Source organism: Oncorhynchus kisutch, linkage group LG3 (genome assembly GCF_002021735.2).
Source record: "Oncorhynchus kisutch isolate 150728-3 linkage group LG3, Okis_V2, whole genome shotgun sequence".
In the NCBI taxonomy this organism is placed as follows: Eukaryota; Metazoa; Chordata; class Actinopteri; order Salmoniformes; family Salmonidae; genus Oncorhynchus; species Oncorhynchus kisutch.
In genome coordinates this window covers 7,943,483-7,957,239 of record NC_034176.2, presented here as the reverse complement: position 1 = coordinate 7,957,239, position 13,757 = coordinate 7,943,483, and the positions used below count along the sequence as shown (strand labels likewise).

Sequence of the window (13,757 nt, the reverse complement as noted above, 5' to 3'; positions counted from 1 at the left end):
AAAACAGAGAGGTAACAGCCCACACACAAAACAGAGTTGGTACAGTTCATTAAAATAGATCTGTCAAATATGTTGTTGGGGATTCTACAGAGACATTCACATGTACACATACTGCTGTCGAGACACATTGATGGAGGGTGGGTCTCACTATCCGTCTAAAATGTGTGAATAGATTAGATGCAATTAAAACAATCAATACAACAAAAACAAGAAAACGGATTTGTTTTGCTAGTGGATATGTCCGTTTGAATGAGGTATGACAAATCCTGTACACAGACCAGGCACCCTAGTGTCCAGCCTGGAGCGTGAAGTCACAAGCGTAGCAACCTAGCTCTACCAAAAGCCCTGGTTTGCTCTAGAAAGTCTACGTAAATTCTGATCGCAAGAACGGCCAAACCAAATAATTGTAGGGAACCTGGTTTTGGGCTCTAAAAGGAATAGATTCTGATCAAGTTCGATCCCCACATTAATTATTTTAAAGTTCGCTATGAATCAAGATATTTAATTAAATAGCGATCTATTCTGACTACTACATTTGTCATCATACAAGGACCACACACTGACACAGACCAATCACATGCCAGCAGGCTACGAGGAGGCTCCCGGTTGATGAAAATGACTACATCGACCATGATCCTTGCACTTTAAATTCAACTACTTCATGCGCCATCGGGAGTTTTCCGTAGGAATACGTGAATGACATCAAAGCTATCACCATCTACTGGTTGTAAATGTCTCTGACATAGAACGACGGTTCTTACCCAAACGGAGAGGGAGCGGTCTTTGCTTCCCACAGCACAGCAGCAGTAGGGACAGCTGGGCTTGGGAGAACTCCCATTTCTTTGTTTCTTTTTGAAGATTTTGGGGTTGAATTTCTGAGAGAGAGAGAGGAGAGAGAGAGGTGATTGGGAGCCTGAGGGATAAGTGATTCTAGAGCTGAAATGCCATCCCAGTTGTGTCCTCTCTCTAAGCTTATGTCAGCGCCTGCAAGCTTGTGGAAGGATCTTTCCTCCAAACGTGTTTAATAATAGCGTGTTGCTGTGACAACACACTTTGGAAAGTGTTTTGCACATAAAGCAATATTACTCCGATTCCTAGTCAATATCCACTATCACCATTACAAGAATAAGTGTGTTCACCAGAAATCCTTAACATGTAAGTTCTCGTGGCAATGTACAAAAATACAAATCAATACTATGTTGTAAGGGATTCCAGGTGGAGTCCAAAAGAAAGAATCCATTAATGTTATTCAGAGTCCACAGAAGAGGACCACTCCTCTGAGCCTGGTTCCTCTCTAGGTTTCTGTCTCTGGACACCCCTAAGCCTGGTTCCTCTCTAGGTTTCTGTCTCTGGACACCCCTAAGCCTGGTTCCTCTCTTGGTTTCTGTCTCTGGACACCCCTAAGCCTGGTTCCTCTCTAGGTTTCTGTCTCTGGACACCCCTAAGCCTGGTTCCTCTCTAGGTTTCTGCCTCTGGACACCCCTAAGCCTGGTTCCTCTCTAGGTTTCTGCCTCTGGACACCCCTAAGCCTGGTTCCTCTCTAGGTTTCTGTCTCTGGACACCCCTAAGTCTGGTTCCTCTCTAGGTTTCTGTCTCTGAACACCCCTAAGCCTGGTTCCTCTCTAGGTTTCTGCCTCTGGACACCCCTAAGCCTGGTTCCTCTCTAGGTTTTGCCTCTGGCCACCCCTAAGCCTGGTTCTTCTCTAGGTTTCTGTCTCTGGACACCCCTAAGCCTGGTTCCTCTCTAGGTTTCTGTCTCTGAACACACCCTAAGCCTGGTTCCTCTCTAGGTTTCTGCCTCTGGACACCCCTAAGCCTGGTTCCTCTCTAGGTTTCTGTCTCTGGACACCCCTAAGCCTGGTTCCTCTCTAGGTTTCTGTCTCTGGACACCCCTAAGCCTGGTTCCTCTCTAGGTTTCTGTCTCTGGACACCCCTAAGCCTGGTTCCTCTCTAGGTTTCTGTCTCTGGACACCCCTAAGCCTGGTTCCTCCCTATGTTTTTTCCTTGGTTCCTGCCTCTGGCCACCCCTCTCAGCCTGGTTCCTTCCTGCCTTCCATAGAGTTTTTTCCTAGCCACTGTGCTCTGCGTTGCTTGTTGTTTGGGGTTTTAAGGTAGGTTTTAAGCTGGACATCTGTAAAGCACTTTGTGACAAGTGCTAATGTAAAAAGAACGTAATAAAATACATTTGATTGATTGATCACGGGCCCTCACCACAACAGTGACAGCCTTGCGGTGGCCCACAAAGTCCATGTTGGTCTTCCAGCCGTCCCTCTCAATGATCTGAGCGGTGGGTCCTGAGTTGTTCATAGCGTGGGCTGACACCAGGTACTGTCCGTCAGGAGACCAGCTGAGGCGCAGCACGTGAGTGGTCCCCCCACACTGGTCAACAACACAGAGAGGAGCAGAGAACAGGGAGTTAGTGGTCAATGAATTGGGACGACAGAAATGACAAACATCAATCCAGAGAAGGGAGAGTGACAGCTGGGGTCTCCTCAATAGGAACTAAATAGAAGCAAACGGGCCAAAAAGTGACACCTGATTTTGTCTAATAGTATAAAAATAATAACAACATGGTGGGTGCTTACATATGTGCTATTTCACACATGTACAAGTGTGTAATATACATGCGTGGATTTCACATTTGTTTTATGTACAGTGCCTTGAGAAAGTATTCGGCCCCCTTGAACTTTGCGACCTTTTGCCACATTTCAGGCTTCAAACCTCTGAGACTATCACAGTGCAGGTGCATTTATACGGAGACTTGATTACACACAGGTGGATTGTATTTATCATCATTAGTCATTTAGGTCAACATTGGATCATTCAGAGATCCTCACTGAACTTCTGGAGAGAGTGTGCTGCACTGAAAGTAAAGGGGCTGAATAATTTTGCACGCCCAATTTTTCAGTTTTTGATTTGTTAAAAAAGTTTGAAATATCCAATAAATGTCGTTCCACTTCATGATTGTGTCCCACTTGTTGTTGATTCTTCAAAAAAAATACAGTTTTATATCTTTATGTTTGAAGCACTGTATATCCCACTCCACCCGAGACAACCTCGGAAAGTGGGGTCACGGCCAGGGACGAGCCAATATTGACGGCGACCGTTATGTTGACAGTCGTGCGCCCATCTCATTTTTTGTTTCAAAACATTTGTCGTTGCAAAGTGATTTGCTAAAGTTGGCACTGATGAATACTCCCCAACTGTGTTGTGTGGAGGGTTGTCAGCTTGGCAGAGTGGAGCTCACCTCGTTGAAGGGCTTGGTGATGTTGGTCTCCTGCTGCCAGTCCATGGTCCTCCACACCTTCAGGCTGTGGTCGTCAGCCTGGGAGGCGATGTACTTCCCTACAGGGTCCCACGTCAGCCCCTTCACCAGGCCTGTGTGTCCCTTCAGCGACGCCACTATCTCTGGGGGGAAGATGAACAAGGTTGTGTGAGAAATAATTCACAAATAAAAAAATAAAAAAATGGTTCTCGTTTGGCTCGCACCTGGGAATTTGCGAGCATTCCAGATCACAATGGTGTTGTCCACACTGCAGGAGGCTAACCACACGTCGTGAGGGGACCACGCCACATCCATGACATCTGAAAACAGAGACGGGATGTGCCCAAAGGCAAACGACTGTCAATTTTATTTTATTTATTTATTTATTTATTTTATTTTTTATTTTACCTTTATTTAACCAGGTAGGCAAGTTGAGAACAAGTTCTCATTTACAATTGCGACCTGGCCAAGATAAAGCAAAGCAGTTCGACAGATAAAACGACACAGAGTTACACATGGAGTAAAAACAAACATACAGTCAATAATGCAGTATAAACAAGTCTATATACAATGTGAGCAAATGAGGTGAGAAGGGAGGTAAAGGCAAAAAAGGCCAAGATGGCAAAGTAAATACAATATAGCAAGTAAAATACTGGAATGGTAGTTTTGCAATGGAAGAATGTGCAAAGTAGAAATAAAAAAATAATGGGGTGCAAAGGAGCAAAATAAATAAATAAATTAAAATTAAATACAGTTGGGAAAGAGGTAGTTGTTTGGGCTAAATTATAGGTGGGCTATGTACAGGTGCAGTAATCTGTGAGCTGCTCTGACAGTTGGTGCTTAAAGCTAGTGAGGGAGATAAGTGTTTCCAGTTTCAGAGATTTTTGTAGTTCGTTCCAGTCATTGGCAGCAGAGAACTGGAAGGAGAGGCGGCCAAAGAAAGAATTGGTTTTGGGGGTGACTAGAGAGATATACCTGCTGGAGCGTGTGCTACAGGTGGGAGATGCTATGGTGACCAGCGAGCTGAGATAAGGGGGACTTCACCTAGCAGTGTCTTGTAGATGACATGGAGCCAGTGGGTTTGGCGACGAGTATGAAGCGAGGGCCAGCCAACGAGAGCGTACAGGTCGCAATGGTGGGTAGTATATGGGGCTTTGGTGATAAAACGGATTGCACTGTGATAGACTGCATCCAATTTGTTGAGTAGGGTATTGGAGGCTATTTTGTAAATGACATCGCCAAAGTCGAGGATTGGTAGGATGGTCAGTTTTACAAGGGTATGTTTGGCAGCATGAGTGAAGGATGCTTTGTTGCGAAATAGGAAGCCAATTCTAGATTTAACTTTGGATTGGAGATGTTTGATATGGGTCTGGAAGGAGAGTTTACAATCTAACCAGACACCTAAGTATTTGTAGTTGTCCACGTATTCTAAGTCAGAGCCGTCCAGAGTAGTGATGTTGGACAGGCGGGTAGGTGCAGGCAGCGATCGGTTGAAGAGCATGCATTTAGTTTTACTTGCATTCAAGAGCAATTGGAGGCCACGGAAGGAGAGTTGTATGGCATTGAAGCTTGCCTGGAGGGTTGTTAACACAGTGTCCAGAGAAGGGCCGGAAGTATACAGAATGGTGTCGTCTGCGTAGAGGTGGATCAGGGACTCACCAGCAGCAAGAGCGACCTCATTGATGTATACAGAGAAGAGAGTCGGTCCAAGAATTGAACCCTGTGGCACCCCCATAGAGACTGCCAGAGGTCCGGACAGCAGACCCTCCGATTTGACACACTGAACTCTATCAGAGAAGTAGTTGGTGAACCAGGCGAGGCAATCATTTGAGAAACCAAGGCTGTCGAGTCTGCCGATGAGGATATGGTGATTGACAGAGTCGAAAGCCTTGGCCAGATCAATGAATACGGCTGCACAGTAATGTTTCTTATCGATGGCGGTTAAGATATCGTTTAGGACCTTGAGCGTGGCTGAGGTGCACCCATGACCAGCTCTGAAACCAGATTGCATAGCAGAGAAGGTATGGTGAGATTCGAAATGGTCGGTAATCTGTTTGTTGACTTGGCTTTCGAAGACCTTAGAAAGGCACGGTAGGATAGATATAGGTCTGTAGCAGTTTGGGTCAAGAGTGTCCCCCCCTTTGAAGAGGGGGATGACCGCAGCTGCTTTCCAATCTTTGGGAATCTCAGACGACACGAAAGAGAGGTTGAACAGGCTAGTAATAGGGGTGGCAACAATTTCGGCAGATAATTTTAGAAAGAAAGGGTCCAGATTGTCTAGCCCGGCTGATTTGTAGGGGTCCAGATTTTGCAGCTCTTTCAGAACATCAGCTGAATGGATTTGGGAGAAGGAGAAATGGGGAAGGCTTGGGCGAGTTGCTGTTGGGGGTGCAGTGCTGTTGTCCGGGGTAGGAGTAGCCAGGTGGAAAGCATGGCCAGCCGTAGAAAAATGCTTATTGAAATTCTCAATTATGGTGGATTTATCAGTGGTGACAGTGTTTCCTATCTTCAGTGCAGTGGGCAGCTGGGAGGAGGTGTTCTTATTCTCCATGGACTTTACAGTGTCCCAGAACTTTTTTGAGTTAGTGTTGCAGGAAGCAAATTTCTGCTTGAAAAAGCTAGCCTTGGCTTTTCTAACTACCTGTGTATAATGATTTCTAGCTTCCCTGAACAGCTGCATATCACGGGGGCTGTTCGATGCTAATGCAGAACGCCATAGGATGTTTTTGTGTTGGTTAAGGGCAGTCAGGTCTGGGGAGAACCAAGGGCTATATCTGTTCCTGGTTCTAAATTTCTTGAATGGGGCATGTTTATTTAGGATGGTTAGGAAGGCATTTTTAAAAAATATCCAGGCATCCTCTACTGACGGGATGAGATCAATATCCTTCCAGGATACCCCGGCCAGGTCGATTAGAAAGGCCTGCTCGCAGAAGTGTTTCAGGGAGCGTTTTACAGTGATGAGTGGCGGTCGTTTGACCGCTGACCCATTACGGATGCAGGCAATGAGGCAGTGATCGCTGAGATCTTGGTTGAAGACAGCAGAGGTGTATTTAGAGGGGAAGTTGGTTAGGATGATATCTATGAGGGTGCCCGTGTTTAAGGTTTTGGGGAGGTACCTGGTAGGTTCATTGATAATTTGTGTGAGATTGAGGGCATCAAGTTTAGATTGTAGGATGGCTGGGGTGTTAAGCATGTTCCAGTTTAGGTCGCCTAGCAGCACGAACTCTGAAGATAGATGGGGGGCAATCAGTTCACATATGGTGTCCAGAGCACAGCTGGGGGCAGAGGGTGGTCTATAGCAGGCGGCAACGGTGAGAGACTTGTTTTTAGAGAGGTGGATTTTTAAAAGTAGAAGTTCAAATTGTTTGGGTACAGACCTGGATAGTAGGACAGAACTCTGCAGGCTATCTTTGCAGTAGATTGCAACACCGCCCCCTTTGGCAGTTCTATCTTGTCTGAAAATGTTGTAGTTTGGAATTAAAATGTCTGAGTTTTTGGTGGTCTTCCTAAGCCAGGATTCAGACACAGCTAGAACATCCGGGTTGGCAGAGTGTGCTAAAGCAGTGAATAGAACAAACTTAGGGAGGAGGCTTCTAATGTTAACATGCATGAAACCAAGGCTATTACGGTTACAGAAGTCGTCAAAAGAGAGCGCCTGGGGAATAGGAGTGGAGCTAGGCACTGCAGGGCCTGGATTCACCTCTACATCGCCAGAGGAACATAGGAGGAGTAGAATAAGGGTACGGCTAAAAGCTATGAGAATTGGTCGTCTAGAACGTCTGGAACATAAGAGTAAAAGGAGGTTTCTGGGGGCGATAAAATAGCATCAAGGTATAATGTACAGACAAATGTATGGTAGGATGTGAATACAGTAGAGGTAAACCTAGGTATTGAGTGATGAAGAGAGAGATATTGTCTCTAGAAACATCGTTGAAACCAGGAGATGTCATTGCATGTGTGGGTGGTGGAACTAATAGGTTGGATAAGGTATAGTGAGCAGGACTAGAGGCTCTACAGTGAAATAAGCCAATAAACACTAACCAGAACAGAAATGGACAAGACATATTGACATTAAGTATACATCAATGTAATGTAGAGCATTGTCTGAGCTGTGAGCAGTCCATCTTTCCATAGAGCAGACAGCTTACCCCCTGTGTGGTTTCTCAGTATGGTCACACAACGCCACTGCTCCACGTTGGCCAATTTACTGCTCGACCCAAAGACAGTACTCGGTCCAATGAAGCTGTTCAAGTAAAAACAGAAAATCACTTACATCAGGGGTGTCAAACTCATTCCACGGAGGGCCTAGTGACGGCAGTTTTTTTTCCCCCCCTTCCTTACTAATAAGTGACCATAATTCGTTAAGTACAAGGGAGGAGTGAAAACCCGCAGACACCCGGCTCTCTCTGGGAATGAGTTTGATGTGTGTGACTTACATGGTGAGTTGCAATGGCACAATATTACAGGAAAATATCAACCAAACACAGCATGTGATTAGGTGGGTGTGTGTTACATACGCAGCTCTCTTCCACACCATGACCAACTTGTCATCTCCTCCGGAGGCCAGGTAAAGCCCGGTGTTTGACCAGCGGACACAGTTCACACAGGCTAGAAAAATGAAATCAACACAGGAGCTGTTTTACTTGAAACTTCACCCCCAGAGAACCTCTTGTGTGCCGTTTTTTTTGTCAGGTTAAAAACACGTCGGAATATGGTTTGTCTCTATTGTCAGTCAGATCTGAGCAGCAGACATATGGTTTGTCTCGATTGTCAGTCAGATCTGAGCAGCAGACATATGGTTTGTCTCTATTGTCAGTCAGATCTGAGCAGCAGACATATGGTTTGTCTCTATTGTCAGTCAGATCTGAGCAGCAGACATATGGTTTGTCTCTATTGTCAGTCAGATCTGAGCAGCAGACATATGGTTTGTCTCTATTGTCAGTCAGATCTGAGCAGCAGACACATGGTTTGTCTCTATTGTCAGTCAGATCTGAGCAGCAGACATATGGTTTGTCTCTACTGTCAGTCAGATCTGAGCAGCAGACACCAAACATCAGTGAGAGAAGAATCACCTAAGTGATTGTCCATCTGGCAGAGCATCTTGGGGATGTTCACGTTCTTCTCGTCCTCCTCTCGGAGCACTGGAGCCATATTCCATATGACAACCTTCCCAGAGTCCTCGCCTGCAACACATGGCACACAAACACAACTCAGTACCATTGAACTGATCTCCTTATTAAAGTGTAAAACAATGGTGCATAGTGTATTGATTATTATTGTATGCTTGAGAAAATGGTCAAACTGTACATTACGCTTGTACTGTTTAGTGTGGTGTGTTGTTTAAATGTAACCCGAACAGTTATACCGTTATTAGGCTTAGTAATGAAGGACCTTACCCTGGCCACCCGTGGCAAACTTTGTTCCATCGGGATGGATGTCAACAGAAAATATTGGTTTCCCTGAGAAGCAGACGTGATTTAAATTGTATTAACAAGCATGTCATCATGCTGTAGATAGCTAAAAATGCTTGATTCAGAACACCAGGGGTGTTTTCATTACGCAGATTCTGTTGCACGTTGAAAAGTGTCTGGAATAAAGGATTTCTGTTACAAAACGTTTTGCAACAGAATCCGAGTAATAAATACAACCCAGCTGTAGACACGGTCTAAAATGAATACTGCAGCCTGCATTGGGTGTTTTGCAACAACTGCTATCTACTTACTGCTTTGTGGAATATGCTTACGTGCTAACCTTAACAAATAAAAACAGATGGCTAACTAGCTAACATTAGCGTCTTAGCTCATGGCTTATTCAAGAGAGCGTTGTGCCTTTTCCTTTGTAGCTATAGTTTATAAAAGAATGAGTAACGTCAGCTTGCTTAACCCCCTCTTCCCCAACACAACAACAGAAGCACAACTTGTCTTGGGTCAAGATTCGGTCAACTATTATTATTCATTCCAGAACAACCGCGATTCAAATGCTTACCATTGTGACTGACCCAACTTGGTTTCAATAGCTTCATTTCAAGTGCGTTGGCTTTGAATTAAAATATGTTGACCTAATCGTGATTTCTCTCCGTCTCTTGCGTTTAGTTAGTTATCCTTGAATCTGAAGTACTCCTTCTTTTTGTGTCAAAGTCCGTCCGTTACTTTAATTGAACTCCATTTCTCTTGCTACCCTCTGGCACATCTCGCATTCTCCCCAATCTCCAAGCAGAAACAGTTCAGCGTCTCTTCGGCAACACAAAAAAAAGTACTTCCGGGTCACGCACATTTTCTAAATAAAAGTTTCCCACGTAATAGTAGAAAAGTGTCCTAAACATGATGTATGTATCTAAACATTAACAATGCTTCATATTTAAGTGACATTCGCATTACATTTGGGTTTTAAAACATATTCCAAAGCAAATTACTTCATTACAATTCATTACATAAAACACGATTATTCTAGTGCTAGATCAGTAGGGTCTGTAGAATATTACTAAAAACACAAATCATCACAGAAATCATTTTGGGTTGAATTTTCCTTTAAGCTCCAGCCATTTCTCAATGTGCTCCATCTTATATTATTTATCTTATATAAATGTAATATATATATTTTTTCAAGATCATCCCATTTCCCGCAGGAGGCCTTTTGGTAGGCCGTCATTGTAAATACCAATTTGTTCTTATCTGACCTGCCTAGTACAAGGGATCAGAAGTCTAGAGGCTTGCTACATTTTAACCCTCTTATTTAAAAAACCCAGAAGAAACTAAATCAATGGCTACAGAGGGACTTATCTTTAAAAGGTAGAGTCCTAATAACCAAGGCTGAAGGTATCTCTAGACTAATATATGGTGCTCTATCTTTATATCTTGACCGTAAAATAAGCAAGGAGATAGACCAGATGCTTTTCAACTTTCTGTGGAGAAACCGTACCCATTACATTAGGAAAACTGTTGTAATGAACACTTACGAGAATGGTGGACTGAATTTTCTGGACTTTACTACTTTAAATAATACTTTTAAGATCAGTTGGATAAAACAATTCCTAAGAAGACCCACTTCTATCTGGAATTTTATTCCTCATCGTGTCTTCTCTACTTTTGGTGGCCTTAACTTCATGTTGTTTTGCAATTATAATATTGACAAAGTTCCAGTGAAACTTTCTGCTTTTCATCGGCAGGTTTTCTTGTCATGGTGCTTAATTTATAAACACAATTTTTCTCCACACAGATATTATATATGGAATAATCGGGATATATTGTATAAAAATACCTCTTTGTTTTTAGAATATTGGTTCCGAAATAATATCCTATTGGTGAGCCAACTGGTAAATGCAGAGGGTCTTTTACTCAGTCATAAATAATTCTTATCACTTTACAAGGTCTTAACAAAATTAAGGAAGTTTCCTTTAAAATGATTCATAAATATTATCCTGCCAACCACTATATGAAGAAGTTTAAGGAAAACATCAACTCAAATTGCTCCTTTTGTAATGACCACCCAGAAACAGTGTTGCATCTTTTTTGCCATTGTATGCATGTAAGAAAACTGTGGCAAGACATCAGTAGGTTTATAATTGAACACCTTTATGAAGATTTTACACTATTGTGGAGAGATGTACTGTTTGGATTCTTTACATACAATATAAATAAGCTGAAACATTTTTATGTAATTCATTTCATTATTCTTTTGGCCAAATTTCATATACACATATGTAAATTTACAAACAGAAATCCACATTTTCGTACCCTACAAAAATAAATTGAACTGTATTTTAAGACGGTTAAATGCTCTACTAACAAAAAATCTGTTAGAGTTGTAAGTATATGCATGTCCCTTAAGGTCCTTATGTAATTGTAACATCAATGAGGTCGCTCTTGCTGCTGGTGAGTCCCTGATCCACCTCTACGCAGACGACACCATTCTGTATACTTCCGGCCCTTCTTTGGACACTGTGTTAACAACCCTCCAGGCAAGCTTCAATGCCATACAACTCTCCTTCCGTGGCCTCCAATTGCTCTTAAATACAAGTAAAACTAAATGCATGCTCTTCAACCGATCGCTACCTGCACCTACCCGCCTGTCCAACATCACTACTCTGGACGGCTCTGACTTAGAATACGTGGACAACTACAAATACTTAGGTGTCTGGTTAGACTGTAAACTCTCCTTCCAGACCCATATCAAACATCTCCAATCCAAAGTTAAATCTATAATTGGCTTCCTATTTCGCAACAAAGCATCCTTCACTCATGCTGCCAAACATACCCTTGTAAAACTGACCATCCTACCAATCCTCGACTTTGGCGATGTCATTTACAAAATAGCCTCCAATACCCTACTCAACAAATTGGATGCAGTCTATCACAGTGCAATCCGTTTTATCACCAAAGCCCCATATACTACCCTCCATTGCGACCTGTACGCTCTCGTTGGCTGGCCCTCGCTTCATACTCGTCGCCAAACCCACTGGCTCCATGTCATCTACAAGACCCTGGGAATTCACTGGCAATAATGCAAGACAATACTTTTTAATGATTGTGTTTTAATGGTCATAAATGTCATTCCAGAAACAGAGGGGAAGAAATGAAATATTGGAAATATAAACGGTTTGTCAGCAGGAAGGAACCTCCGTTTTAGAATGGTGGTGGTCCAGAGTCCATGTGGAATTAAATGTACGGCCTAACATATGGGTTGTGTTTACTACCTGGATATGTTAAATTGGGAAGGTTTGGTGGTTCATCTATCACACTGGTCAGTTGCATTCAGCAGCTGATACTTGTAATCAGAAAAAAAGGGAGATTTTCTTTACTTGTCTTCCTCATGGGTAAAAATTTCCATGAAAATTGGCTCCATGTCATCTACAAGACCCTGCTAGGTAAAGTCCCCCCTTATCTCAGCTCGCTGGTCACCATAGCATCTCCCACCTGTAGCACACGCTCCAGCAGGTATATCTCTCTAGTCACCCCCAAAACCAATTCTTTCTTTGGCCGCCTCTCCTTCCAGTTCTCTGCTGCCAATGACTGGAACGAACTACAAAAATCTCTGAAACTGGAAACATCTCCCTCACTAGCTTTAAGCACCAACTGTCAGAGCAGCTCACAGATTACTGCACCTGTACATAGCCCACCTATAATTTAGCCCAAACAACTACCTCTTTCCCAACTGTATTTAATTTTAATTAATTAATTAATTTTGCTCCTTTGCACCCCATTATTTTTTATTTCTACTTTGCACATTCTTCCATTGCAAAACTACCATTCCAGTATTTTACTTGCTATATTGTATTTACTTTGCCATCATGGCCTTTTTTGCCTTTACCTCCCTTCTCACCTCATTTGCTCACATTGTATATAGACTTGTTTATACTGCATTATTGACTGTATGTTTGTTTTTACTCCATGTGTAACTCTGTGTCGTTTTATCTGTCGAACTGCTTTGCTTTATCTTGGCCAGGTCGCAATTGTAAATGAGAACTTGTTCTCAGCTTGCCTACCTGGTTAAATAAAGGTAAAATAAATAAATAAATAAATAAAAATTGTAATGTGATATTGTACCCCCTAGCCCCGCCCCTAGCTCTTGTCCATTGTTTGTAATCTATGTATGCTTGTGTTCCCTCGTGTGCTTTATGTATTGATTTGTTGTTAATAAAATAAAATACATAATAAATTTAAAAAATCTGACCTGCCTAGTTAAATAAAGGTTTAATAAAAAAATACAGCAGTCATTCTCTTTTTTTTTCAGATGTAGTTATAATTTTGTAACATCATTTTTAAATTGTGTACTTTGCAAAAAAATATTGATTTTATGTCATATGCATAGCGTTTTACGGCAGACTTTTATTTTAACGCCAAACCATAAAACCGAGACGGTAATGCTGCTGTCGTGATGCTGATAAGAAACAGACACACGCAAAAAAGCAGCGGCAGCAACAAAGGAAGTGTTCCACCTTTCCAGTAGATCGACTGGAAACATGTCCCGCAAGGCGTCAATTCCGCAGATTCATCCCACTAGATGTGCTTTTCATTACTAATTTGAAAAGAGAAAGCTACTGCCTTTTGTGAAATAGCACATACAGATTAAGACCGTGATATGGAAAAGGAAAGTAGCGCAAAAGGAAATAACTAACTAATAACTAGTGTAAAATATTGTAAAGGTGTGTCGCGCGGTCTTTTATTTTGAAAAACCATGGCAAACGTCTTCGTCTGGCAAACCAAACAAAGGGTCTGTCTGTTGAACCTCTTAACTAATTAAAGTGTCACTTATTTTCTTTATATGATCGGAATATAACCACGGAAATTATAAATTAAAAAAAGTGACTCGAGAGGTTTTTCAGCTGTTGCACTTTGTATGGGTAGATGTATAGCCTATGGCTATGTAGCCCAGCGAATTTGTAAGGAACCAAGCTACTAACTAGACAGCTAGGTATTGATTGGCAAGAGCCTTCTATTTACAGCTAACTAAATGTCTATATTATACACATTTTTGTTAATGGTGTATGTGTACT

At 42.4% G+C, this 13,757-nt stretch overlaps 1 protein-coding gene across 2 annotated transcripts in view; it reads right to left on the bottom strand.

Moving 5' to 3' along the window:
- Nucleotides 1-9,522, bottom strand: part of hira (histone cell cycle regulator a) — a 47,134-nt gene extending 37,612 nt beyond the window's left edge. The window contains exons 1-9 of one of the 2 annotated variants that reach the window (XM_031817041.1): nt 9,251-9,522; nt 8,662-8,724; nt 8,338-8,448; nt 7,783-7,873; nt 7,414-7,508; nt 3,490-3,585; nt 3,248-3,408; nt 2,212-2,379; nt 762-875 (exon numbers count right to left, since the gene is read on the bottom strand). In XM_031817041.1, coding sequence (XP_031672901.1) covers nt 762-875; nt 2,212-2,379; nt 3,248-3,408; nt 3,490-3,585; nt 7,414-7,508; nt 7,783-7,873; nt 8,338-8,448; nt 8,662-8,724; nt 9,251-9,287 — 936 coding nt within the window. In that variant the 5' untranslated portion in view covers nt 9,288-9,522. The remainder of the gene's footprint in view (nt 1-761; nt 876-2,211; nt 2,380-3,247; nt 3,409-3,489; nt 3,586-7,413; nt 7,509-7,782; nt 7,874-8,337; nt 8,449-8,661; nt 8,725-9,250) is intronic. The other variant, XM_031817043.1, reaches the window with a different exon arrangement.
- Between the last annotated feature and the right edge of the window lie 4,235 nt (nt 9,523-13,757).